General features: G+C 41.0%; 1 protein-coding gene across 2 annotated transcripts; it reads right to left on the bottom strand.

The window, feature by feature from the left end:
* Window positions 1–251: 251 nt before the first annotated feature.
* Window positions 252–27697, bottom strand: LOC116332043. 2 transcript variants are annotated; one of them, XM_039610222.1, is made up of 35 exons: window positions 27588–27697; window positions 25273–25360; window positions 22682–25187; window positions 21176–21237; window positions 20793–20831; window positions 20272–20682; window positions 19835–20061; window positions 19428–19603; window positions 19086–19220; window positions 18357–18455; window positions 17599–18253; window positions 17323–17409; window positions 17188–17222; window positions 16280–16432; window positions 15975–16103; window positions 15708–15746; window positions 15047–15172; window positions 14405–14531; window positions 13617–13787; window positions 13501–13535; window positions 13102–13266; window positions 12859–12993; window positions 11880–11918; window positions 11660–11800; window positions 10333–10412; window positions 10183–10206; window positions 9593–9941; window positions 9164–9217; window positions 5848–8676; window positions 5674–5758; window positions 4476–4586; window positions 4028–4318; window positions 946–1062; window positions 747–868; window positions 252–656 (listed from the first exon to the last, which is right to left on the bottom strand). In XM_039610222.1, the coding sequence occupies exons 3-35, from the start codon at window positions 24905–24907 to the stop codon at window positions 582–584; spliced, it is 9549 nt and encodes a 3182-aa protein (XP_039466156.1). In that variant the 5' UTR covers window positions 24908–25187; window positions 25273–25360; window positions 27588–27697; the 3' UTR covers window positions 252–581. The 2 variants fall into 2 exon arrangements, with proteins under 2 accessions (XP_039466156.1, XP_039466155.1); XM_039610221.1 differs by lacking the exon at window positions 25273–25360.
* Window positions 27698–27928: the final 231 nt, after the last annotated feature.

The following is a 27928-nucleotide window of genomic DNA, read 5'->3' as shown; positions in this document are numbered from 1 at the left end:
AAATGTGAACATTGGCATCCTCGAAAGAGTGACCTTTGTCTTTCTTTCCATCTGCATCTAAAGGACAGACGCAACAACATTGTCATTCCATATGTAGCCGGTGTATCAGAGAAACTCAGGAGAATTTTCTCCAAGCATGACATCCCAAGTGCATTTCAGACCCAGCAACACATTCAGACAGAAACTGGTTCATCCTAAAGACAAAACTCCTAAACACAAACTTTTAAAGAAACTGAAGCCAAAGATTGAAATAAGCAAAAGAAAAAGATTTAATAAACTCTCAACACCTGTCAGGTACCTCCTGATGACCTGTTAACTAAATTAATAGGGACAATTTTTCAATAATATTTTCACATAAAAGATAAAATAATAACAGAAAATTAAAACTGTGCTCTCCATCGGCCTGTACAAACAAAAACAGAAGCATTAACTGAAAGGCTGGGAGACAATTCATGAATGAAGACATAATTTACAACAAAAGGTGCCACATGGCGATTAGTTTAGTTTCTGAACTAGTAGGATCAATAACCATGGCTTGTTCTCCACAGTGATATGTTAAAATAATCAATAGATCAGGTCCATCAGTCAGAAACAGAGCCTTGAGACATCTGAGATGACATTTTTGAAGCTCTCTGTCGACGTTTCTCATAATATTTCTAAAAAAGAAAAAAAGAAAAGTGAGAAAACAAACATCCTTAGGCCAAGAGTGTGATTTTGTGTACTGAATGGTGTGTGCATGTGTGTACCTGCAGGTTGTCATAGTGTTTCTGGCTGCAGCAGTGGAGTTCCTTGGCGGTCTTTTCATTCAGGTAGAAAACAGAGCAGATGTTACAGAAAAATCCTGATTTAGGGACCACAAACTCCTGACCTGCAGAGGAGCAGAAACAGGAAGATTAGACAAGTATTATTGAATCGCGTGCATGTGTGTTTATGTGTGTGTCTCACCAAGGGGGCTATTAGGGTTGAACTGAGGCAGTCTGAAATCTGCTACAACACATGGAGACTGAGAGCGAGATCGCTTTGCCTCAGGTCCGACAAGCTCCCTCCTGCGTTTACCCACAACTGAAAATGAAAAGAGCGACACGTTAATCATCAACAAATCTGCTGCTGCAGGAGCCACCGGGTTTATAAAATATTTAAACATTAAATTATAACTTAAGTAATTTAACAAATGATTTTTGATTTATTTGAAAAGGTGAAATGTTTATCAGCCACTTTATTAGGTACACTTGTTTGACCGCTCATTAATGTAAATCTCTAATCAGCCAATCACATGGCAGCCACTCAGTGATCTAGGTATGTAGATATGGTCAGATGACCTGCTGAAATTCAAACTGAGCATCAGAATGAAGAAGAAAGGTAATTTAAGTGACTTAAACATGGCATGTTTGCTGATCTTAGTATTTCAAAAACTGCTAATGTGCTGGGATTTTCCCAAAGAAGCATCTCTAGGGTTTACACAAAATCGTCTGAAAGACAAAATGAGCACCAGTTCACTGGAAGAAAATACACTTTTGAGTTCAGAGGAGAATGAAATAACTCAAACACTTACAACCAAGGTATGCAGAGGAGTATCTCTGAACGCACAGCACATCCAACATTGAAGCAGATGAGCTACAACAGCAGAAGACCACACTGGGTTCGACTTCTCTAAGCTAAGAACGTAAAACTGAGGGTACAATTCACACAGGATCAGCAACGCTGTAAAATAAAAACGCTGCCTGGTCTGATGAGTCTCAATTTCTGTTGTGACACTAGGATGATCGGGTCAGACTGCTTGGATCCATCCTGCCATGTATCTAGTGATGGGTCCAGCAACACTGACGCACCGGCTCATGTATCAAGCTCACAGAGCGAAGCCTGTATCGGTGCGTGTGTCGCTTTAAGAAAAAGTCACGCGATCGATACAGCCGCTGTATCGCTCATTGCCAACGCGCCAAACTGTCTTTAAAAGGTACTGCATCTGCATCTGTCAACGGAATGAGTCGCCACCAAAAAATAAACAAAGTTACTCTCGCAATGATAAAAGAAAAATACATCTCTCTCCATAACAAAATGGAGCCCGAAAGAAAAACAAAGGTTTCTGCTGTGTGGGATCATTTCGACCTTTTAACTGCAAATAAGGTAACTGTTTGTCTTTCTTTTAGTGTAATCTATCAACATAGGAAAAACAGCAATGTGACTTGCAGTGTAAAGTGTTTATTTTATTTTATGCAGCCTAAATGTTGCATCTGTTCTGCGGAGCTTTCTTACACGAACAAAAGCACCTCCTCAGTGTTTAGGCATTACAGAGCCAAACATGAAAATGAGGAGACAAACACACCGAGAGTGAACACAGGTAGGCCTACATAGACACTGAGCAGCATGTGTTTTATTATTTTGAAATCAAGCATGTAGGAAGACTGTTCTGTACCAGGCAGTCCTGAATTTTATTATAAAGGACTGCCAACCCCTTTGTATTGTGGAGAGTGAGGGGTTCAGGGAGCTGGTTCAGGTCCTTCATACGTTTTGCCAACCAGAAAGGTTTATATAGACAATGTCTCATCAGGTAGCTGATGTTAAAGTACTGCATACTGATTTCATTTTGTTTCATGTTCAAACCATCAAGGTATTGTTAGCCAATAAACATGCGGAGGAACTCGAACGAGTGAAAATGGAGTGTGCTGCAGTAACTGCCCCCACAACATCTGAGCCACAGCCTGGACCTTCATCAGAGCAGTCCCCTGTTCCAGGCAAGTTCAGTATTATCAGCTTATTCGTACATTTATTTTGATGTTAATGTGTACTCATTTGGAGTAGATGACAAAAACTAAAACGGCCATGCATTTGTTACTATTTCAGAAAACCTGTGGCAGCGGCTCGATGAAGAAGTTGGCAGACAAACCAACAATGCAACAGTGGACTCCATCATTGAGGTCCAGCGCTACTTGGCGGAGAGAAACATTACAAGATTAGAGGATCCTCTAACGTACTGAGGGAATAGGAAGACATCTTATCTGAACCTTTTCCACCTGGCTTTACAAGTTTTTGTGTACCCCAGCTTCATCTGTGCCCTGTGAGCGTGTGTTTTCCAAAGCTGGGAAAATGGTGTCAAAAAGACGCAATAGACTGAATGCAAAAACATTGGATAAACTTATTTTTCTGAATAAAAATTTATAATAAACTCTGAGTCAAATGGGTAATATTACATTCACAATACTTTCATTCTAATTTTCACTTAGTGTCATTCACAATATATTTTAAAGATGTCTACAATATTTGAAATGTAAAAGATATAAAATGATTCCATGGAAAGTACAATACCTTACAGTGTACAAGTATGACTAGGTCATTGAATCAGTGTCTGTTGTGAGTCTCAAGTAAGTTGCCTGCAATGATATTTAAGGTCCAGCAGGTGTCAGTATGGAGCAAAACAGCAACACTGTGTCGACACAGTTTCGATACAGTTTGGGGAATGTGCTGAAACGCTTCACGAGGCCTCATCTACCCATCACTACTTGTATCAAACTTTCAGGCTGGTGGTGGTGGTGCTGTGGGATATATTCTTGGCACACACTGGGGCCCTTCATAACATACTTCATACCGTGTACATTATAACATACCATAATAGACCCATTTCTGTAATATACTTACATATCTATATTATTGCTAACATATATTGTAATATATCTATATCACGGCTAAAGCACTTCTGGATGGATGAAAACTGCATTTCGTTGCCCTGTACCTGTGCATGTGCAATGACAAAGTTGAATTCTATTCTAATTCTATTCTATTAGCACCAACCACATATGTAAAACATATTACCACCTTGTGGTGGTAATGCATCTCAAGGCTGTTAGTAATCACTGAAGAAGGAAAAAAAAAACTACCAGGCATCACGCAGGCTGAATGTATGTAGCACAGTGAGGAACACAAACATGAGATCAGAGCCATAAAATATCACAATTTTTCTTTTTATATTCAGTTTACTGTGTTTTTGCTGTCAGAGCGGTGTATTTTGTTGATTTAAAGCAGCTCTTTGTACCTTTAATGTCGGCCGTGCTCCATCCATCCTTCTCCTCTCCCTCCTGTGTCTCCTTATCAGGACACTTGGGCTCTGGCTGCGGTCCAGCAGGGGCAGGTGCAGCATCGGGCTGGGTCGCTGCTTCCTCCTCGGTCCTCTGGCTCTCTGCCTGCCCGTCACCTGGTGGCGCAGATGAGTCTCGGTCCTGTGATAAAGTGGGATTAACAGAAGCTGGAGGCAGTGGTTCTGTTTTTTCCTCCTCTTCTGTCTCATCTTTTGTCCTCTCTGGTTTCCCTCTAGCAGATTTTCTCACTGTGGGAGGAAACAACAGATTAATTAATCTTCATGTCTCAGAGCTCTGACACGACTTTATCCCAGATGCCAGCCATTGGAGAATATATGTACGGGTGTTACATATTTAAATGAGTAACTATATTGCATTTTGGCCCTAAGCCTTCCCAACACTGACCGGGGGTCTGCCTGGTTCTCTTCCTGGGTCGACCTCTTGTCCTGGTAATGACCGCCTCCTTCTCCTCAGTCTTTCCCACCTCGTCCACCGTCACAAAGTTGACGCTCTCCTCTAAAACAACAAATCAGAGGTCACAGGCTGGTATTGGCAGTAAAAACTTTCATTTCGTGTTGAAATATACCCAAGTTAAATGCTGTCTTCTAACAGGGCGATGTGGGAAAATCTCCATTTAAATAAAACAATATTTCTGTCAAGCATAAAGTTTCCTGTTTCTCCTAAGGGATGATATAGGATTAAGTTTAACCTAAATATTTATTTTGTTGAAGTTGAAACAGTTGAATGAGACAATTCTTAGCAAGGTAGAGAAGCAAGACAAATCCTATTTTTCCAACTTTCATAGTGGACTTCCGACTTTCTAAAATGCAGCTCTAACTCTGGTCTATCCACATGATTAGGTTGGTGTCTGATTGTCAACAGTCTTTTGCGGTGTCTGTCAAAACACGGATGAATCGAACTTTGGTGACTTTACAGTGACTGTGTTTCACGTTGCGGTTGAGGAAAGTTTTTGCACACTAATAATATATATTGTTTTATCACCCAGCTCTACGGCTCCTGCTCATTATTTCTATTTCATTGTGCTCTGGATCAGTAAAATATCACTCACTTTGGAAACCAGGGATTTCTCTTAATGTCTCTATTATTTTGACCAATATGGAAGCAAATTGATTTAAAGTTCAGGTTTTGTGGTTATTCAACCCATAAATCGTAAACCGGCTTCCACACAGACTAATGTTGTCTTTTAACTTCATGTTCTTTAGTCTTTTAGATTCTTCCTTTGGATCAAATACACAGAAAAGGTGAATTTGAACAGCTTTTAAACACCTGAAGATACTTTGAAATGATTTAAATGGACTGATGAATACAGAATCTATTCTAAATCCAAATACACCACTCCAACAAAAACTATGCTGTACACAGCCGCTGCTCCTCCTCAGTTGAGGTGGTTTAAGTGTGTGACTAGGATGCCTCCTGAGAAACTCCGAGGTGAGGTGTTTTGGGAATGTCCTATTGGGAGGAGGCCCCGGGATAGATCCAGCACTCTCTGGAAAGATCATACCGCTGTCCCCCCTCCATGAGGCCATGCCACCCAAACCTGGACAAGCGGTTAAAAAATGGATGGATGGAGAATGAAACTGACCTGTTTCATCATGTTTGCGTTTAGCAGATCCTGATGTCTTCTCTGCCTCCTCTTCTGCAACTTCCTCAGCTGCTGTCGCAAAAGTCTAAAAACAAAGACACGAAATCACGACCATCGAGTTTTCTGTTTTTACTAAAGAGGAAACAAAGATGCTCAAATGAATCTCAACATTACCTCTATGTCTGCGGCCTCCACTGATTGGCTCTCCTGTGTTGGTGGGCGGGGCTCCACTGTCCTTTCCCACTCCTCCTCATCATTTTCAACAATCTCATCCAGAGTGACGAGCTCTGCAGGTTCTCCCTTGATGATCTCCCTGCTCCAGTCCTGACCCTCCGCTGCTCTTTCCTCCCCAGCATCATCTGCTCCCACCTCATCCAGAGTAACCAGCTCCTGGGTGTCTTCCTCCAGATTTGTCTTTTCTTCTGGTACTGCAGCAGCATCACTTTGGGACCCAGTGGCCTCTTTAGTATCTGTTTTTGGCTTCTCTTCCTTTGTTGCTGTACCAGACTCGTCTTCAGCAGATAGAGCATTACTAACCTCAGCAGTGTGATCCAAACACTCCTCTTTATCGACCACTTCCGCAGCCATAGCGCCGCATGTGAGAGAGTCTTCTTTTTTACCGAGTGTCTCTCGCTCCTTTGTCTCTCTGTCTGATGTTTGTGCATTTGTTGGGTCTTCTCGGACTTGATCGTCTTCTAGAGAATCTACAATCTGATACAACGGCTCTTCCTCCTCCTCATCTGCATTTTTTGGCGATGCTGAGTCTTTATTGTCTTTAGGCACTGTTGGCTCTTCTGTACTCTGGTCTTTGAGAGGCTCATTGTCAGCCGTCTCATCCTCAACCGAGTCAACAATCTGATAAATGGCCTCCTCTTCATCAGCCACTTTACTAGATGCAGCATTCTTTAAGGCAGCTTGTTTTTTAGTTACTTTAGTGTCCTTCTTTGGTCTTCCCCTTCTTCTTTTTTCCGGAGTTTTGGCCCGTTCATCCTTAATAACTTCATCCTGCACTGGGTCTACTATTGTATAGGTGGCATTCTCCTCGCTCTTCTTTGTTGGTGTGCTCTCTTTCATGGGGCCTTTCTCTTCAGTCTGCAGAGGTTCCTCCTTCTTTGGTTCCTGAGAATCTCTGGCAGGTGTCGGCCTCCTTCTCGTTGGTGTCTTGTCTTTTTTTGAGACGTCTTCTTTAGTTTCTCTTCTTCCTCTGGTTGACCTTGTTGTGATGGTTTGTTCGTTCATGGCAGCCTTACCCTCCACTGAGTCTAGGATCTCGGACGTAGATTCCTCTTCCCTGACGGGTTTTATACATGCAACTGTGGAAGTTGGCATCATTTTATCTTCTTTGTTTCCTCTGGCCGACCTCCTCCTACCAGGCCTCTCTGTGGTGGAGACATGTTGAACAGATTTATCTTCAACACAATCCACTACCTCAAAGATCATCTCCTCCTGTGTCTCTTTCTCCTCTCTTTTAGATGTTCTGGTTCTTGGTCCACCCCTCCTTGTTGGTCTTTCAGCTCGTTTAGCCACTTCAGCGGCTTTCTTGGTTTTTTCCTCTTTGTTCTCAGCCTCTGCCTCGGTCTCTGTGGTCGCTGGCTCTTCTTCCACAGAATCAATTATCTGGTAAGCTTCTTCCTCTTCTTCAGTTCCTTCAGTGACTGCTTTAGATACCTCCTGGCTCTGAGTATTACGTTCCTTCCCGTCATCTTCTCCTCTGGTGTGATCATTGACTGAATCTAACTTCTCAGAGGCTTTATGTTTAGTAACATCTGCTGAACTGCCTTTGTTTTCTTGTTCTTCATCATTTGGAGTTTGGCAAAATGATTTGGAAGCTTTGTTTGATTTTTCTGAGAGCATCTCCTCATTCATTTCTTTTCCATCTGCACTGGACCTTGGAGTTTGGTTCATGCTTGGATCCAACCCTTCTTTTTTATCAGCTGCATCTGGTTCAGCATTGGTATCTTGAATTTTTTCCTCAGACAGCTGCTTTGCTGTGGCACCTTCATCTTTGACCAGATGACTGTCCTCTTGGACTGTACTGGCTTGGTCTTCACTAACGCTGTCTATCACATAGAGAGAAGCATCCGTTTCAGTTTTACTGGACTCCTCTGAGCCTTTATCATCAATGCTGTCCAAGACCTGACTATCCCCCTCATGCAAACTCTGGGTTTGCTCAGGTCCTGATGACTCTGTTTTAGTCTCTTGGTTTGTGTCTTCATCTATCTGTTCATCTGTTGGCTCATTGATCGAATCAAGGATCTGGTAACTTTCACCATCATCTTCCTCCTGTGGATATTTCCCCGCATTGTCTTTTTCCTCATCTTCTCCTTTGCTTTTCTTTGACTCTTTGTCTGCGTCATCCTTACATTCAGCCTCCAGAGTCTGTGTTTGGCTCTTCATCCCTAATCCCTCTCCCTCTGCGGGTGGCTGTGTCTCTGATGATGTTTCCATTTTAGTTTGATTTTCCTTTGCTGACACTTTGAGGACAGACTTTGTTGCTGTACTCTCCTCCATTAGCTCTGCAGCAGCGGTTGATGCCATCTTCGATGAACGGGTCCTATAACCCAAGGACGAAGAATGCGACGATTTGTCTGGAGATTTGTTTGGCTGCGTTTTCTCACCAGAAAAGGAAACAGGCTTACTGACACTCACAGAGGATTCAGGTTTGGTGGATTCAAATGAGTCTTTACTTTTTCGTGGTGAGGAGGTTGAACTGCTTTTCTCAGAAGCTTCCGTGGGCTCTAATGAGGAAGAGGCTGAGCTGCTGGAGTCTTTGGAGGACCTTGCTGAGGTTCGTTTGGAAGCAGGAGACGCATCTGAGCTTTGCCTTTCCATATTCTCTGTGGACTTTGGCTTAGTTGAAGAGTCGCTTTCATCATTGGGATCTGCATCTGCTGCGTCCTCGTTAATTTCATCAACAGTGACAAAGTCCTCTAAATTGAAATCCGGCTCACCAAAAGGGCGGCTCTCTGAAGAAACTTTCTTCTCTAAATTATCAACTTGAACCTAGATGGAAAAACCAAAAACAGTCTGTGGAGCTATGAAACAGCTTACACTATAATCAGAGTGTAACTATCACAAATATAACCTTACTGACATTGTATATGGTTCCTTGTATGTAGAAAATTTACTATAATATACCAAATGTCTCCTCCTATACGATCAGGATGTCAGTAACCAAATTATGCCCCTCAGAAATGACCATTTTGTAGCATTTATATACCTATAACACCTTAGAAAAGCATCACATTTTAATTTAACAACAATAATGGTCAAGAGGCCATGTAAGAATAGAGGCAGTGAAAGACAATCTACACTGAAAAAATAGCATTGAATTTTCTCAGTGTGATTAAGTGTTTCAGTTAGCCAACAACCCCCCCCCCCCAAAAAAAAAACACAAAAGAAAACACACCAAACACTATTACTTAATTACTATTTTAAATAGGCCACCAACAAGGGGTAGGAAATCCTCGTGGGTCTGATGAACTTTTACCTTTTCGTTTGGTGCGTCTTCATCCTGTGCCCTACTAGGGCTGCTGCTTTTGCTCTGGAAATGAAGATAAGATAAGAAAAAAAAGTTGAACTGAATTGATCTCGCCTTATTTTGTGCTGGTTTTGGCAAGCACCTAAAATATAGCCTAAAATGTGTTTAGTAAGTTGTGATGCTAAGGACTGGACATGCACAAGCTTACAAAAAATAAATAAGACTGTATGTCATGATGACCTTCGCTTTAATTTATCTGTTCCAGAAATAATGCAAATCTAAAAACTGTACCATCAGCATTAATTATTCATACAGCCTGCAGCTTTACCGCAACAATCAACAGTGTACTACTATACAATGCTCATATGTGATCTCCAACAGTAGGCTTTTAGTGTCTTAAGATATTTTGGGAAAACACGGTGAAATTTAAAGTGTTACCTCTCTTTCTTTGCTCTGTGCCCTGCTTCCTCGACCCTGTCTATGCTCACGAACCGCAGCTGTAATGGCCATGAAAATGTCCTCGTTGATGTGAGGAAGTTCTGAGTCTTTTTCCTCAGACTTGACTGGGCTTGTTGCCGAAGGAGCATCGCTAGAAGCGGCAGGGGCGGCGTTTGCATCAGGAGCAGTGACCAAAGTTTGTGGTGGCCCCTCTTCCTTCACTGCTGCTTTCTGGCCTTCCTCACTTGGCTGAGGGGCAACGGTCGATTCTGTGGCCTTCTCGCTTTCCAGTTCGAGGTTAACTGTGTTCTCACCCGAGTCTTGCAGACGCTGTTTCAGGCTCTTCAAACTGAATTTAAAAGCAAAGATGCCAGTAGGTTACTATGAAAAGAGGTTTGTTGTCACAAAATGTTAATGTTAAATAAGAAATTCCATTTCAAATTTCTAATCTAGAGTTGCTTATGTCTAAATCACATTCTTCTCTTTTTGCATCTTTGGGAACTGTTTACTATAGTACAACCTTGAGGAGTGTAGCAGTCATCATCACTGTTTTGACTCTGCCACTAAACCTGAAAATGAAAGATACTCACGACTCAATACGTCCAACTTTACTCCTATGAAGAGGAGAGAAAAAAGCACAAGGTCAGACAAGCATGAAGACACTTTAAAGAAACCGAAAAAACAGACAGTCTAAAATCAGTTTCCTCTTTGTCTCACTTCTGATTGTGGGACACACTTACCAAGAAGATAAATAGTCCTTGGTGACATTGCTCTCCATCACCTGTGTTAATCCACCAGGTTCAGCCATCTCAATGCATATCTGAGAAAACAGAAAGATATTAAATCAGTAAAAGTAAAAATGTTTTCTTCCTGAGGAAATTTGAGCAACACAGTGGTACTCAAAGGGTGCGCTACAGGCGCAATTTGTATCGTACAGGACAATAAAGAGTTTCCTTATTGCCCTGTACCATAGTACAAGGCAAAGAAAAAAAATTGGGGGGTTTTAAACTTGCAAATGGAAAATAAGCGCAAACATATGTCTATACTTTTGCAAGGTTTTTGATTAAAGAATAAAACCACTGAGCAAGAAACACTAAAAGAATAACTTAGTGCTGCCTCAAACTGCAGGCATCTTCCCTGCTAGATGGGCCAGGACGAAAGGCTGAACAGGTCTTAAGATTACCACTTGGTTGAGAACTTGGTGCATTTCAGGCAGTCCTTCACCAATGTTTGCAATGGCATGAAAAATTCAGATTGCCTGCCGCAGGGACTGTCTGAATATTAAAACTTGCTCAACTAGTGTTAAAAAAAACAGTCTCCTTCAGACTCATTTAAAAAGTTTCTCAATATTAAAAGTCTTGCTTAAAGCTGGAAACAGAATAAAATAAGTCAAACATAAAAACACAGTTTAAAAACCACTTGATCATCACAGTATAAGAAAGTTACACCAGTTAAACTTCAGGGATGTTCTGTTTGACCATTTTCACTGCCATTGCAAAGCTACACAGGTTTTTTTTTTTTAATGTCTTCATTTTCCATGTTAACCACATATTGCTCTCTTTATCCTCCCTGATTGAATTTTCTCTGATTTTCACTGCTGGTGGAATTGTGCATGCAGCTCACTCAGGTTGCATAGGCAGTCCAGCTCCTCCTGAATGGCAGTCACAAGAAGATCTGCTGTGTCTAACAGTGCGGCCTCAAAAGTGTGAAGAAAATATCAGGAGATGGTGTGTTATGCACAAGGAGAGCTGAATAGTGCCACAGAAGAGCAATGACCATTCAGCAGGTATCCTCTCCTTTGTACAAGGAGAAGGACTGCTAAAGCCAAACTGAATTTCCCTGAATTCTAACTGACTGTGTTTTTCTGCAATGATCAATTGTTCCCTTAATTTTATTAAGCAGTGTAAACTGAACCAAACTGTACCAGCTTTGTGGGTGAAATTAAAGACTTAATACCTTCTGAAGTCTTTTCAGAAAAAGCTGCATTTTAAGAGCAGCAGACACCATGACAAGCCTTGCAGCCTTGTGTAAAACGTGAAAAAGTTGCAGGTGTTTATGAAATCGTACCCTGTTGGCGAGCGGCAAGAATCTGACAAAGGCAGCAATGGACGCCACCACTTCCATTATCATCATGAGAAGGTCCACATTCACCTCGGAGACCTCCACACTCAGCAGCCGGTCCTCCAGAGACTCAGACTCTGGAACATGCTGAAAAACAACCAGCGTTAAGATGGGAGACCCGAGCCTGCTGCTTTTACAGGACGGATTTATGTGACTGCTGACTTACAGTGCTGCTCCATTTCATCATGCTTCTGTACATGTTCTCCTGTGAAAAGAGTAGAAGATGAAAGCGGATTACATCAATTACTGATCCTCTGTTTGTAAAATAACTATTGAATAACTCTCCTCCTGGTTAGAGTGTTTTTTAATGTTCTATTGACCACATTTAATAAGATAAATATTGGACTCCACTGTAAGTGAGAAGTAACTCGATCCCTCAGAGATGTGCTACAACTCCTGGTTTGCATCTTTGTGGGAAAGGATTCATACTTCAGGACAGTAACGACATAACATATAACCAAAGTTTTGCAGGAACTATTTGATGCTTGCTTTTTGAGTCTCAGTAACTTTCTGCAAAAGTTGTCAGACCTCAATTCCTCTTAACATGTAGCTGTGGAGAGAGTTCTCACAAAGGGCCTGAATAGCTAGCCCACAAGGAAACTTGAGATGGGAAACTCTGAAGCTAGAAGGTTAGCAGTGACTGAAGTTTGAAAATAAGTAAGGGCATTGCTTAATAGTCAGTGAAACACTCTATAACCTATGTCTGGGGACACAGAGCTGACTTCACAAGAAGCTCTGTGGAAACTTTAAAGTGGTGGCGGAATGACGAGGGTTGTCGCCTATGAACAGAAAAGTGGATAAAGTTCATGCAGCTTTTGTGCTGCTGTCGCAAAAAGGAAAGAACAAACAGACAAAATAATAATAAATACTTGATATGAAAGTCATGCATATTTTCAGTTTTTCCATTTCTTATTCAGATATTTATCAATAAGTGACTTATATGTATGTATATATTGTTCTATTTCTTACTTTTTGTATTGTCTGTCTTTGTTACTGTTTGTACTGTAACCAACATAATTTCCCCTAGGGATCAATGAAGTATTCTGAGTCTCATTCTATTAATATTAGCCCACAGATGGATGATGCTGTGCTCACTCCTTAGAGGAGAAATCTGTTTTGATTGGGATCTGAATAGTTTTTCATACCTCACTTGAACCAGGACACATGTCTTGTAAAACAACGTGGATTTTGAGCGTCCACTCTCCAACAGTAACTGGATCTTTGAGGTAATCTCTGGCGAAATCGCAGCACGCATCCCAGCTGTTAAAAAATACAAAGGCCTGGGGGGAAAAAATGATGCAAAGGAAACATTCAATATTAATCATTAAATTGAATTAAATTTGCAAATGCAAATTTCTCTGTATCAGCCTGCTGGGTCTACTCCTCACCCTCCTCTGCAGTGATAAAACGATTATGTTGTAGTACAGAGTCTGAACAGTCTGATCAGGGAAGTAACGCCACACCAGCTTGGTGACATCCTCCTGTCTGTAGTTTCCTTCTGGCAAACCGGTCAACATGATCGTGGAGAACATAGAACCTTGAGATTGGGCTTTCTACAAGACACAAGGTTCAAGAACCAAAGTTTATGTGAACAGAAACTTAGCAGTACTTTTTAAAAAATATATTACTATAACTGACCACATAGAGAAGACAAAATGAACCCAAGTTTAGCAGAAAAAAAGAAACGTGGCTTTTGAGGTCGGTATTTGGAAAAATGGACGCCTCTTGGTATTTACTCAAGGATTCCTGTTTAACACATGAAACCTGTACTTATAAAATGCACTCACCTCAATGTCATCAGGTTCACTGACAGTTAAATACTCTAGAAGTGTAAAACACACACAGTTAGTAACAGTCAACACTTATCTGGAGGTTAATTTTAGTTTTCAGCTGTTTCTCTCACCTGGGATTGTGAACCAAGGAGAGACAGTGGGGAAAACAAAGGGACTAGTTGTCATTGTGATCCAATATGGTGAAGTGCTGCGTTGTGGGATGGTAATATCTTCTGTTGGGACAGTTGCCCCGTCAACAGCAACCTCGCTGTCTGGCAAAGCTTTGTCTGGCAATCTTGGTGCTGCACAAGCAAAAGTAAGTTTTGTTTAAATTTTTGTGGGGCAAAGAAAAGGAAAAATGAGTGGTGGAAAACAGGTTTTTAATGTTTACAATGATCCAGTAATATCAATGTTTTGACTTTTATTTTAACTTTAAGCACCTTTACACATACCCAAGGTATCATAGACATCAGAAAAACAATGATTAGAGAGTTAGATCAAATGCCAGACTGAAAAAGTGGAGTTTAAGTGATGGCTCTGGTTCATGTGTCTAGGGCAGAGACAAGCAGAAGGGAATTGACCGCTGATGTAGCAAAGATTTCTGGAGGGGCCAGAAAAGAGGTCAGAGAGATAACAAGGCAAATGAGCATCAAAGGATTTGTGGGAACGAGAATCACAGTGTTAGTGAATAAAAGTTGAGGGAATGTGTCACAATGATTTATTGTGGACAACAATAAAGCACCAGTTTTGTCTTCACTTTATCCACAGCCGAGGGGAGAACTGAAAAATATATTCATGAGTGTTTCACAAACAGAAAGCGAAAGAAAGGTCTTACCAGATGACCTTCCATTAACTTTACCTATCTTTTTTTTTCCATTTAACTTATATTTGTTTAAAATCCCATTTAAAAAACACTTACGCAGTGAGGTACATCCACTGTGTGGTATTTCCAGCCTTGATAATTTGTGGCCGGTGGCCCGTTTTAGAAGGCTGTACCAAATGCCAAGGCGATCAGCATCACGAAGAGACTCAAATTCGATAAACACCTGAAACACAAGAAAGAAAATTTATTCTGAACATTTTAATTTCACATTGTAAATGTTAGAAAATAAGTGCTAAGCACACATGGAAAGAGTGAACTAAGTACAGCTTTATTGTGGAGTTCACTGGATTCAAAAGTCAGAAATCCTGGCTCAATGATGCACTGGAGCCATGCTCAACGTGACCCCTGCACTAATGCTGTAATGTGATAAATACTAGTGCGCATGAGCATATGAAGAATTGCTGAGCGAACAGCTTATCGGCAGTCTCTGTTTACTATCTCTATAGTTTTGCAGTTGTGCTTTCCTCAAGATAAGTAGCATCCAAATCCAGACGCATTATCTCTTTTTAAGGATGGATTTATGAAGGTTGGTGCATGTCATTTAGTTTGGTGTGTAAGCAGTTAATCTGTCAATTTTTCTGTATGGTTAAGAATACACTTACATAAACACATATCTCATACAGCCTTTCAGAGACTTTTAAAACATGCACTTGTTGCTGCTTATAAGTGTGTTTATACCTTGTTGAGAAGAGGCAGGTAGTTTCTTACAAAATCCATTTTTTTCAAAGCTTCTCTGAGATCCCGGGACTCGCCTGGTGAGATGTTCCTGATGTAGATTGTTCTTGCTCCATTGTCAGTCACTTGCTGCTCCGAGAAAACCGGGTTAACATGAAAAAAAAATCCACAAACAGTATGACATTCCATACATTCTTATACTACAGTTCCAAGATCAAGGTCCTAAGTTTGCACTTATATTCACACAGCAGGTATGCACCCTGGCAGCTATCTTCATTGTCCAAACAATTTATAATTGCAGCTCTTGCTGTTTTTGATAACACTGGTTGAAAAAATATTTAAACTAATGTACACACAGTGTCGTGAAAAACGCATTTGGCTCCTTCCCAATTTCGTAGATTTTTGCACACATTGCAAATCATTAAACAAATGTTTAAAAAAATACAAAATGCAGTTTTAAATGAGGATTTTATTTATTCCAAGAGAAAAAAGTTATCCAAATCTTTCCTAGCCCTGTGTAAATATCTGAAAAAAAGGGTATGTCCCCATTTTTCAAGGTGTTTTGACTTGGATGTGAGTGCTTCCCTAACTTTATACTCTGACCAATAAATCTAAAGGTATTCTAGTGTAGTCTTTGTTCCTGAGATATGTGCGTGTTACTTACATAACATAGCCGTTTCATCAGAGACTTATAAAACTCAAGCTGAAAGAAAAAAAAAAACAGTTAAAAATCATTACATCACTTCGGATTCGGTTTAATTTATTTCAGCTTAAAGATATTTTTTAAATTACTAATAGCCTCTACAAAAAGAAAATATTTTTTTACATTTATAATCACATTTTAAGTAAACAAGCAGAAACAGATATTTTCGAATAATTTTAATAACATCTGTCACAACAGTAAAGTGCATTATCTACACACAGTGCTTACCGGTGTCATTAAAATGTCGCCCTTCTCAACCTGCAGTCGAAGTTTAGACCCATTGAGAATAAAATCATGTTTTTCTGATGCTAGCACGATGTTTTTAGCTGCCACTGCTGTCGGCATGAGGGCAAAACCCTGAAGGAAAGACAACCAAACACCGATTTTTACTGACTAATCATGAAGACAGGCACTCACAAAATATGTATTAACTAACTAAATGTTAGTTAGGTTGTCTTAGAAAAGATATGTAGTGCGCCTTTAAAATGAAGGTAATAATCCAGCCCAATGCAAATTCATAACCTGGTTCTTACCATGCGGGCCTGTGGTATAACATAGATCGTGTCGTCGTAATATTCAAATCTGTGTCGAGCGAGCAGACTGGCGATGTCCTCCTCTGCGTAACAGCCATCGTGATACTCTGGCAGGTTGCTTATTAACAGCACCTTGTAATCAAGCGAAACAAGCTGTGCAAAAGAAAAGAATTTCAGGATCAGTTTACAATTGCAATTGAAGAAATTCCAGACAGAAATCTGAAAAATGCAAACATTAACTTATAAACTGTGCCTCACTTTGAGCACTGTCTACAACTATGAACACAGTGAGGTACATTGGAATAAAATACTCAGTACAAAATGTTTCTGATGCTAATTTTCCTTTTACTTCTTTTTTTTTTTTTTACGTAGTACAGCTCTACCTTGACTAACTGATAAAAAAGGCAGTAAGAGTCAGCTATGAAAGTACTTTTCATTTAAGGTGGATCCATAAAGAGTGATAACTGATTCACAAAAGGCAATGTGTAAACAGCACTACTGCGCTTTTCAAACTCAAGAAGGAAAAACTTTTTTAAGCACTCAAAACCACCATGTCCTGGATGACTGTGCATATAATTTGAACATTTTAAACTAGATTTTTAATAAAGGAGTTTTAGTTTGTGTTAGTACATGAGATAATTGTTTTATTTCGATACTAAATTGGTAACCAAGAATCGTGCAATTCTATTGGTGACTATACTGACTACAAAATCTCTGGTATTGCGACATCCCTAGTGAATTTTTAAACCTTTTCTACATTTACTCCTACTTGAGTGTCACCTGACAATGAGATATAACCCAACTATGAACCTTTAAAATAAATTTAACTATTTCAGATCAAAATTTAACCACTTTGGCAAAGCATGTTTTTCTAACAGGTATAATTTAAGTGTTTTTTTTAATGTTACCTTTGAATTGGGAAGTTTGACTGTCTTGAGACAACCTGTAAAGTGCAGAGCAAAAGAAAAACAAAAAATAATTATAAAATAGAAAATGTGTTCACATTGAGAAATCTTTCATACAGATCTTTGGGGATTTCTTACGGATTCTTTCTGGACGCAGTTGCTCTTGTATCCGCTCCCCAAATGTCGGTTGGGTAACAGCGGCCGGCTTCTTTGCAGTCACAGAGTCTTAGAATAAAAGAAATGTAGTTAAGTTAAATAGTGGTAGTTTAGATAGGATGAAAATTACCCAGCTGATCTAAATAAAAATCTGAATACTGTTCTCGTCAAGAAGCACAGTCTTTAGCTTATGATTCCATTAAACATCCTGCTGTCAATGATACACCACACATGAAGATGTTTTCTCTGTCCACCTACCTTTGTCCTTTGTGACCGTTTCTACACTTTCAACTGTCTGCTTTGCCTCCACAGAAATCTCAGGTGATTTTCCTGCAGTCTGCTGTTGTGTTTCTTCTTGTACAGCAGAATCTGAACTTTGCTCGGTCTGTTCTGAAGCTTTGAGTGAATCTTCTGGACTTTTGATGACAGTTTGTGGTATCTGAGGTGGATCCATAGGTTTTGGTGGCGATATATTCTCTGACGTTGTTGATTTAGATGGATCCACTTTTTCTTTTTTCACGGTTCCTGCTGTTTTAGATTTCTGCGTGGTTGAGGCCATTTCTCCTTTGGAAGTCAAGACTTTTGGCTCACCGTCAACTGCAGCACCTTTAATTGGTTCAACAGCCTTTGTAGTATTGGGTGTATTTTTAGGTACCACCACAGCTTCTTTAGCACAGGTTTGAGACCCTTTGGGTTTAGGTTTTCGTTTCAAATCACTGGTGTTAGGCTGCTTTTCGGGACTCTTCGTAGATTTCCTCTTAGATTTTTCGAGGCTTGAAGCTGCTTCTTCAGCCTTATCACCTGTTTTTACAGTTTTAGCTTTCTGCTCAGCTGAGATGTTTTTCGCTTTGGAAACCGAGACTTTTGCTGTAGTTTCCAGTTTACTTTTTGTGGTTTTCTTGGATGCAATTTCCTGTAAACAAAGATTAATTTTGGATTAATCAGATTACTGATAATTTGCCCACAGAATAGCAGCAATGTTAATATTTGTATTTCTCAAGGGAAAACAAAGTTACCTTTTCACCAACAACACTGACAGTTACTTCTTTTATGTCTAAGTTCTTCAAGCTCTTCAGTTTCTCAGCATCTTCCTGGTTCTCGAAACACACAACTGCCTGCATATGTACAAACACATAAAAACACACACACACACACAAACATACATTAGTTTGGATTACTACCAAAACTGTTAAGTTACTACATTCACACTAAAAATCATATATGAGCACTTGTCAGTAGCTTACAAGTATTTGATGACAAGTTGGAGTCTTCCATGCAAACTACAAGCAACTGTGGCAACTTGCAACCAACCAGTGCGATTCCAAGGATGTTTTCAGTGCAATATGTATATATAGATTAAAAAATGTATAATGCAACATAGCAAAATAAAAACAAAATGCAGTGTGTATGCTTTCATAGCATTAGACTTGAGTGGAAATTTTCTGACATTGCGATGTCTATATAAAAGCTCAGTATAATCCAAAGTAGCCATGAATTTGAGGGGTGTGAGACCACAGAAGAAATGTAAGGATAACCAACAGACTTTTAAACCACATAATGAATGCATGACTACAACCATAAACGGACAGTATATTTATAGAGAATTGTAGCTCCAGTGCATAAATATCTATCTTAGATTGCAAAAGCAAACCAGGAGACAAATAAGAGAGGAACTTTCTCTAGATTCACAAGTAGGTCAATGAACTCATCCATCTATAACAGTGAACAAATTTCAGTGTACATACCTGTAATTTTGACCTAAACAAAACAACTGACTTAGTTTTTCCAAATTTCTCCACAGCAGAAATCACTTCACTGTGAGAGAGACTACTGACAATCCCTTGTAGCCTCACCATGGTCGGAGGGGAAGATTTACCAGCCTGTGGAAACACAGAGAAGAAAAATATGAACAAACCAAATGCAGATTTCATCATGACAACTGGACTGAAAGTTTCTGCTTGTATAAATTTGTGTTGAAGGATTTAATCTTGCTTTCGTGGCATCAACAATTGCGTCATCTGTCACTGACCACATTATAAATTGTCCAAAACTGTCCATTCATGAAAAAAGGCATAACATGAAGTCACCTTTGTCTTCTCTGTGCTAGGCCTCCCTTTAGTTGATTCTGGAGATGCAGAACGTGAGGACGATGATGATGATGTTGATGGGGACGACTCCATCTTGGCTAGCTCAGCCAGCAGGGCAGGAGCCAAAGTTTTGACGACAGTCTCCAGGTCAGACTGTTTTGATAAGGACTGGAGAGCTAAAAGACCACAGGTGCAAAAGAGATTCACACTTTGGTGGGTGCCAAGTCTCGACAATCATCTATTGTTTCTTAAAGTTTTATAATAGTAGAAAAAACTATACTGACATTTCTGGTGGCAATGGTCTTCATTTATCCTCTGCATTAGTAAAGTTAAGGTTGGGGGGACTATGATCTTAGAAAAACTAATGAGTACATACCAAAAAATGAAACATGAAGCAATTTTCAAACCTGGTGTTTCCAGCAGTTTCTTTGCCAAGATCTTCGAGCTGCTCAACTTCTTTCGCCTAGGAGATGACCTCTCAGTCGAGGATCGCCTCTCCCAGCTTCTCCTCGGTGATGAACGTTTCTCATGTCTTCTTCTCGGCGAGGATCGTCTCTCGCGGCCCCGTGAGCGTGATCGATATCGTGAAGAGGAAGGACGGTCATACCATGAGGAGTCAGAATGAGACCGGGACCTGAAAAAAGTATGGATCAAAGAACTTAATGACTCATAAACATCTCAAAGCACACACCCAGCATGGATACAAAAGGTAAATACTGTCCACCAATTAAGTGTTTTTAAATTTATATTTTTATATATATGTTATATTTCGCCCTTTAACAATCCATTGGAGAGCTAAATCTTCTCGATTGATCCTAGTTCTCAAAATGTATGTTGGACAGACCTGCGATTACATCTGGCGCTGTACGGAGATCGTGATCGGCTTCTGCGTCTCTCCCTTCGGGGGCTGCGTGATCGAGACCGGGAGTGACTACTTCGTCTGTCCCTCCTACGCTCCAAGTCACGGCGGCGACGTGGGCTGCCGGAGCGGGAACGGCTACTTCGTTTGTCCCTGCTACGCTCAGAGTCACGACGGCTGCGGGAGCGGGAACGGCTACTTCGTCTATTTCTTCTTCGCTCCGACTCACGATGAGAGCGGGGGCTACGAGAGTGGGAACGGCTACTTCGCCTGTCCCTGCTACGCTCTGAGTCACGATGGCTCCGGGGGCTGCGGGAACGGGAACGACTCTCATGTCTGGTTTTCTTCTGGGAAGTCTCAGCAGAAGTTGAGGGAGAGGGCTTGGTACCTGATGCACTAACAATTGCATATAAAAAAAAAAGGCACAGTTAAATGAAAGAAAATGAAAGCCTCCAATGCTGGCATGTTTTTTTATTCGCCAGATGACTTCAAATGAAGATATTTACCCTAGCAGTGATGCTATTTCACCGTTCCATTCTGGGTATCTGTGGAAAAACAGAGGTAAATTTTTCTCAGTTGTTGCAAGGTAGAGTGTCCTTAAAAATATATTATTGTTCATTAATTCAGAAACTCAGAAATGTATTCAGCCTTTTAACAATTTAGGTTAGGGAAAATGGCTCATGGTAAATGCTGCAAATCATTAAGATGCTTTACAGGAACGCAGCCATTGGGCTACAAAAATGATAAAGAAAAATGAAAAAATACAAATGAACAGTTCTTAGGAAGCTATCCTAGCATTACAACCCCGGCATCATTTTGGCACAACCATGGTTGTGCTGCCCCAAAGATATCAGTTCATAATCATGAAGTACAGAGAAGAAAGATTGACCGCTTTCGCAGAAGTTTGCAGTTCTCAATGTGAAGGCTGGTATACTGGTGGGAGATCCAATCCTAGTGGTCACAAAAAAAACCAAAAAAACATTTAGACAAGGTTCATTATTATCAGGAGCAACAATTGTCATTGACATCACTTGCTGATAAAAGGTCACTAAACTTTGCAGTGGCCTTAAAAAAAATATTAAAATATTAACAGTTAGTCCTTCACTGAGCGGAGAAGCATTATAACATTAGCCAGGAGCCTGGATTGTGCCTTAGAAACCTTCATAGGCCAAAAAACAGGAACAAATAAGCATGACACATTGTACCTCTCCTGGGATAAAAGTTTAAAATGAAATTATTTAGTATATAAAGAAAACACAAGTCAAACATCTGATTACAAACAACCAAAACAAAAGGGTCATCTTAGGCTCTGGATTCTGGACTCTCAGGCTCTTCTTATGGCATCAAAATTTCCGAGGTTCCAACAAGGTCGTCTCAGGAGAGGCCAAGTTTGGATTAGGACAAAATGCACCACCTATGACGATCACAGTTGGAGTAGCGACAGGAAGATGACGTTGAAATAGGCCAGAAGAGGAAGGCGCTGTTTCTGTGACGAGGAGCCCAAATGTGAAATTTGGTGCAGCAAAGGAAGGCAGATCCATAAAGAGAGATTCAACAATACATCAAATTAAAGCTGGTGCTTGTGTAGCTCATGACTGGGCCCAGCGGGCGCTTATGTTTGTGGTAGTAAAAGTCTTGTGACACAGAAACACTAACTTAAAGTATGAGTAAAGAAAATCAGTATTACACAAAAACAAGGTGCCTACTGATATGAAATAAAGGACAAAACACACTATTCTTAACTCTAATGACAAAAGACAAAAAGGGGAACTTTCACATTCAGCAACAGTTCCAGAAAAAGCAAAGCTGAATATGCACTGTGGAACAGCAGCCCAAGGACAGAGACAAAAAAAAACAGCCATTTTCCAACATTTTCTGATGCACAGGTTCTTCAGGTTTGCAGATTCCTCCTCATCACGTCATCTGAGGCCTTCGTTCCATTGTCAGCAAATGCCTTGAATGTCTTCGCATGGGTTAACATCAAGTCAAAAGACATTAAATCTATCAATTGCAATTACAGACCACTGAAGATTCTGAAGGTCTCTTATCAGTAGTATTTTTAAATTACAATATCTGATAGACATAGAGTTAAGTTTAGTCTCCACTGTAATCCTTCAGAAATTCTGGTACAGAATACTAAATTGCAGAAATATGTGAAAATTTGTCCAAATGTTTGCAAGCCATGTTGGTAGTCTTCCTACAGTCATCATTATGCAGGAACAGTGAACAAAACAAACCAAATAAACTTTAAAGTAGCATCCATGAAACTTTTTCCAAACCAAAATCCTATAATGGGATCCAAAATAAAAAAAACCAAAACAAAACAAAAAAACATTGCATGTCAAATAAATAAAAACTGACAGAAAGCAAAAACATCGAACAATCTTCCACTTACCTTCATCTGATTACATTCCTTGTTACATAGAGAGCAGGTATGAGGAAAGACTCTAGGTGAAGCGGCAGTGTAGTCTTGCATCTGGGCCAGCACTGGGATATTCCTTGTCACTTCTACCTTTGCTGGAAGCTGCTTGGTGGAAGCGGGCTGCGGTACATGAATGAAATTCATGAGGTTCTGCATTAGCGGAGAGAGACCCGGAGGAACGGGCATCGTGAGCCCTGGCATGAGGGATGGCTGTGGAACTGGCTTTGCAGCCGAAAAAACTTGAGACTGCAAAACTTGTCCCATATGCACAGCTGGCTGATTCTGCATCTGCTGCAACCCGATCGGCAGGTTAGGTACCTGGGGCGTCTGCTGCTGCTTCAGTTGCTGCTGTTGCGTCTGCTGCTGCTTCAGTTGTTGTTGTTGCGTCTGCTGCTGCTTCAATTGTTGTTGTTGCATCTGCTGCTGCGTCTGCTGCTGCTTCAGTTGTTGTTGTTGCATCTGCTGCTGCGTCTGCTGCTGCTTCAGTTGTTGTTGTTGCGTCTGCTGCTGCGTCTGTTGCTGCTTCAGTTGTTGTTGTTGCGTCTGCTGCTGCGTCTGTTGCTGCTTCAGTTGTTGTTGTTCCGTCTGCTGCTGCTTCATTTGTTGCTGTTGCGTCTGCTGTTGCTTCAACTGTTGCTGCATCTGATGCTTTGGTGGTGGTTGTTGCATTGTCTGTTTCACCTGTTGCTGTTGTATCTGCTTCTGCTGCATTTGCTGTTTGTTCATCTGCTCAGAAACATTTGGTACTTGCCCGTGAGTCTTGCTCTTTTCTTTGATGTGACTGTCGCTGCTGCTGCTGCCAATGAGTACAAGGCCAGGTCGGCTTGGATGCACACTACGAACTATATTAGGAGTTAGTTGGCTTTTTGATGCTGACTGGCGATCTGGCTCTGGATCTTTCAAAGGAAGGGCTTTAGTGACTTCTGCTTTAAGAGGTCTTATGTCTGTGTCTGTCTTGGGCAGAGAGAAACCTTTGAAGATTTCTTGAGAAGGCTGGTTTGGTTGTGTGGGCAGTTGTTGAGCTGGACCGCTGCTTCGCATTGAGCCATGACTGGTAAAAGAGCTGCCTTGATCACAGGAAAAAACCAAGGTGCTGTTTTTCACCTCTGTCATACTTTTTTGCAGTGGTTCTCGACTGAGACCACTACTATCGTAGGAGCCCATCAGCAGCGTACTTCCAGCTCTACCGCTGCTCCTTCCAATCTCATCCCCAAAGCTCCCAGTATATTTGCCAGTATGTCCATAATCAATCACTTTACTTGGTTGGACAATAGGTGACAATTCATCCTGACACATCCCTTCCCCTCTTGAAGTACTCAACCTTTCCCTTCCACTCGTACTTGTGGTGGAATGAGGATCATAGTAGGATTTTGATGGACCTGCCATTGTAGATCTCTTTGCCTTTTCCATGCGGATTTGTCGTAAGATAAAAGGCAGGTTGTCAGGAGTGATCTGATCTTCGGGGTATGAGATCAGATGTTCCAGGTCCTCTTTTTCAAGTCCAAAGTGCATAAGGATGTTCACAGCTGTTTCCGAAGTGTACTTGGGACAAGTAGACTCTGCAGAGCCCACAGGTTTGTCTGGCACTGGGTAGTCATAATCACCTAAGCCTGGAATGGATTGCACATTGCGCTCTCTTTCATTCGAGGCATTAAACCTACCGTCACCAGTGCTTTGATAGCTCAATGAAGCAGATGATGAACAGTATTTAGACGAATCATCCTCAGTTTCCCGTTTGTAGCTTCGCAACCAGTCCATGGAGCTAGTGCTACTTGCAACATCAGGGGGTCTTTGAGAGGTTGAGGACAACACGTAGGAAGCCACATCTTTGCTTGAAGAATGACACTCATCTCTTTGAGTGCTGGTAAAATGACTGCTCTTGTTTACAGGCTGATTCCTCACCTCCTCTCTGGCTCTGCTTATATGCATGTCTATGGACCTCTTTATGTCCTCTTCCATTGAAGTCTTACTCCCTTCTGGCCTGTAGCTCATTGGCATAGTTTGCAGTGACGGGATTATCCCTCCAGATTTTGCAGGAGTCGCAGATGAAACTCCAGAAGAGCTAAAGCTGGACCCAGGCCCAAGATGAGGAGATGTCTTATGAGAGTCTCTCTCTGCCTGCATACTGGACTGTCCATAGCGCCCCTGGGCTGAACTTTGATTCCCAGAGGCATAGGGGTTATATAAGGGATGGGACATGGTGTTAGCAACCTTCAGAAGGTTTAGTAGACTGATGGCTGCAGCTGTTGTGCAGGGGGGTGTTGTGGGTATAAATGGGGCGCGTGTGTTGGTTCGGCCACCAAGAGCAATAGCGTTATTTATCTGTGTCAACGCAAGGTGGGCTTTGAGCTGAGCTAGCCACAAGCATGCGGCTTGCTGTCCGATCAGTAAAGAGCTCCCTGGGAGCCCACCAAGTAGGGGGCTCTGTTGGGGCCCTGGTGCAGGAGAAGGGGTGTAACGCTTCGATGGCAATGGAAAGCTGGAGAGTTAAAAATAAAGAAAACAAAGAAAAAAGGTTAATGAGTTGTACTGGGCCTCAGAATCTTGGAAAGATGACTGAGAACCTTCACAGACGAAAGATGAAATCCATCATCTGGGAGGCCTTTTCTTAATTTGCCGACTCATTCTGTCAATATCATCTTCAGGTCTTCACTAGTAAGAAGGAAAGGTGGAAACAAAAGCATCAGAAACATAGAAAACAAGGGATTGAAACAATGGAGACACAGGAGACAACAAAAACAAAATAGAAAGGAGGTGTTAATCTTAGAAAAATAAGGTTAATAGATCTTCCAAAGCAGCTTATCTTATCTTGTTCTCCTCTATCCTTTGCATGTCCCTGATCTGTGGATAGAGACACGGAACATGCGCGCTAATCGTCCAACTTCCAGATGTTTCTAACAAGACCCATGATTAGTACCCAATAAGGTCGAACTAACATATGCACACAACTTTGAAAATCATGCTAAACAGGTGTGGTATTTTTATTATGATGATCTCCAAGTCCAGTCCACAAGTTGCAGTGCTGTGCTGGTAAGGCAGCATTCAGAAGAAAGACGACGTATGGCTTGGAAAGTTGGTGAAGGAAGCTGGATCTGCCGTTGACTTTCTGGTAATGACAGCACACAGATGGACCTCGACTGGTGCAAACTGCCATAAGTCATGAACACATCCTCCTACCCTCTAAACATGATCGCAATAAACCATGCTCAGTAGCAGGTTGGTGGCATAGAGCAGCTCATGAGGATCTTCTGTCTCCTCAGGGGACAAGATTAGACTCCACCGCTCATCTTGAATTGCATCAGATAAGTGACTAAAGTTGAGTACCATAATTGATGCTCTGTTGTCTGCTTGCGCTTAATTTAACTGGTTACATTAGCCCTCTGCACTTTATTAAGTGACTTTAGTGTCACTGTAAAATCATTTTGCACCGTGGAATAATTTAACCAATCTGTACACTGTCTGTACAGACTTTGTACCTGATCATTATGCAAGTACTTTTGACAAACTAAGTTTTCACATATGCAACAGGTTATGTTCCGAAAAGTGCAGTAAAAGCTTCCCAACAATTCTTACATTAAACACAGCAACAGTGAGAGAAAGCATTGTCATGAATGAAAACCAATGACGATTTTTCAAAAACCTTTGCAAAGCTCCAAAGAAAAGTAGTTGGTAAAACTGCAGCTACAAACTACTGAACATTTGCTGTTTACTCCCTTCGTGCTACGATGGCTCTCTTATTTTAGGGACAAACTGTTATCCAGTGCAAAACTGGATTGGTGCATGTCTTCTATATAGAGCCTTGCTACCAAAGTCATCAATGATAACTTCAATGGCAAAATCAGAGACAATGACAATATTTGGAGGCCAAAAGTGAACACAACAGATTTCTCTCAATGTGACTGTTTTTTTTGTTGGTTTTTTTTGTATTGCTTGTGTTAGTTAGGTTATGCTTAAAAGTAATTTAAGAGAAAGTGAATTGCACAGATACACACACCTACTAGATGTCAAAGAGGAATAAGGTAATAGGAGAAAAGAAGGAAATAAATAAATGTTTAAAAAATATAGATCCGTAAGTGGTAATATAGAACAACACAACTAACCAACAGTTCAGCTGCAGACAACATGATTAGCTGTTAATGACATCTGTAGTTTTAGTCAAGGATTTAGTCAGCCTACATTGCAGCAGTCTTTACACTGCCTTTAAGTAAGCACCTGCAGCAGTGGATAGGTGATTTTTGCTCACTGCACATCAATGGTGTGGGAGCAGGTTAATAACAGGCGATCTTTTCCATAGTCTGAGCGTCCAACTGTCTTAATGTCTGATGCCAGGCAACTGATAACCAAAACCATCACATCTGGGATGAGTCTTAAGAGCGGGTTAACATGCATCAAAGGAGAGAAAACTTTAATACAAGCCAGGTCTGTGGAGTGGAGTGGGGGCTTATCATAAGTGAAGGACAAGTGGTTGTTTTTCTCAACCAGTAGAATTCATGTTGTCAATATTCGTTGTAAATGCTGCCTTTCATGAATGCATTTAAAATTTGTTGTGGGATTGTGTAGTGTGCCTGTTCCCTTGTGGTTTTCACACCTATGAAAAGAAAGGAAAGCGGTGATTGTGGGGATACGTGGGACAACGACAGTCATGCCACTGAGTTAAGTCCGGCAAAATCCGTGTAGCAGTGAGATATGAGGCAAGACCATAATCCACCAGTCCAGCCACAAGGAGGCAAAAAAGGCAAGGCAATGTATGCAGCTACTGAGGAGTACTGCAACCTCCTACAGGCCCGTTTACAAACTACCACCACAGGTCGACAAACAGCGGCTGATCGCTTGCGGTTTTTTTGTTGTTGTTTTTTTTACAACAACTCGGTGTACATACCGTGCTTTATATGTGTGTAGTCCCTTTGTTCTGATGTGCTCAAATGTATCCTCGCGAAGAACTTCTTGCAATCTACACCGTTGCTAACAGAAAGGAAACGCTAAACGCTAGCCACGTGACCCAGCGTAACGATTTCCGTTTCAACGGGCTGCCTTCAAAATAAAAGCACGAACGGAAACGACAACTTTTGAAGATACTGTAGTAATTCCACTTTTATTTGTTTACTTTTTAGAAAAATACAACTGTGAGTTCTAAATTTTTTATTGAGTTTGTTATTGGAAGTTTCACTACACCTTTCTCTGTGATGGCTTATCGTGGCCGCAGGATAAGTGTACTATAAT

Source organism: Oreochromis aureus, linkage group 3 (assembly GCF_013358895.1).
Source record: "Oreochromis aureus strain Israel breed Guangdong linkage group 3, ZZ_aureus, whole genome shotgun sequence".
Lineage (NCBI taxonomy): Eukaryota > Metazoa > Chordata > Actinopteri > Cichliformes > Cichlidae > Oreochromis > Oreochromis aureus.
The sequence above is the reverse complement of the archived record's forward strand: the minus strand, read 5'-3'. Positions and strand labels throughout refer to the sequence as shown.

Coding starts and splice junctions, on each gene's coding strand:
- LOC116332043 (XM_039610222.1), bottom strand. CDS start 24,907: ATGTCCCATCCCTTATATAACCCCTATGCCTCTGGGAATCAAAGTTCA. Junction 15,747..15,974: donor GCGACATTTTAATGACACCG/GTAAGCACTGTG, acceptor TTTTTCTTTCAG/CTTGAGTTTTATAAGTCTCT. Junction 1,063..4,027: donor GAGCACGGCCGACATTAAAG/GTACAAAGAGCT, acceptor TTTCATTTTCAG/TTGTGGGTAAACGCAGGAGG.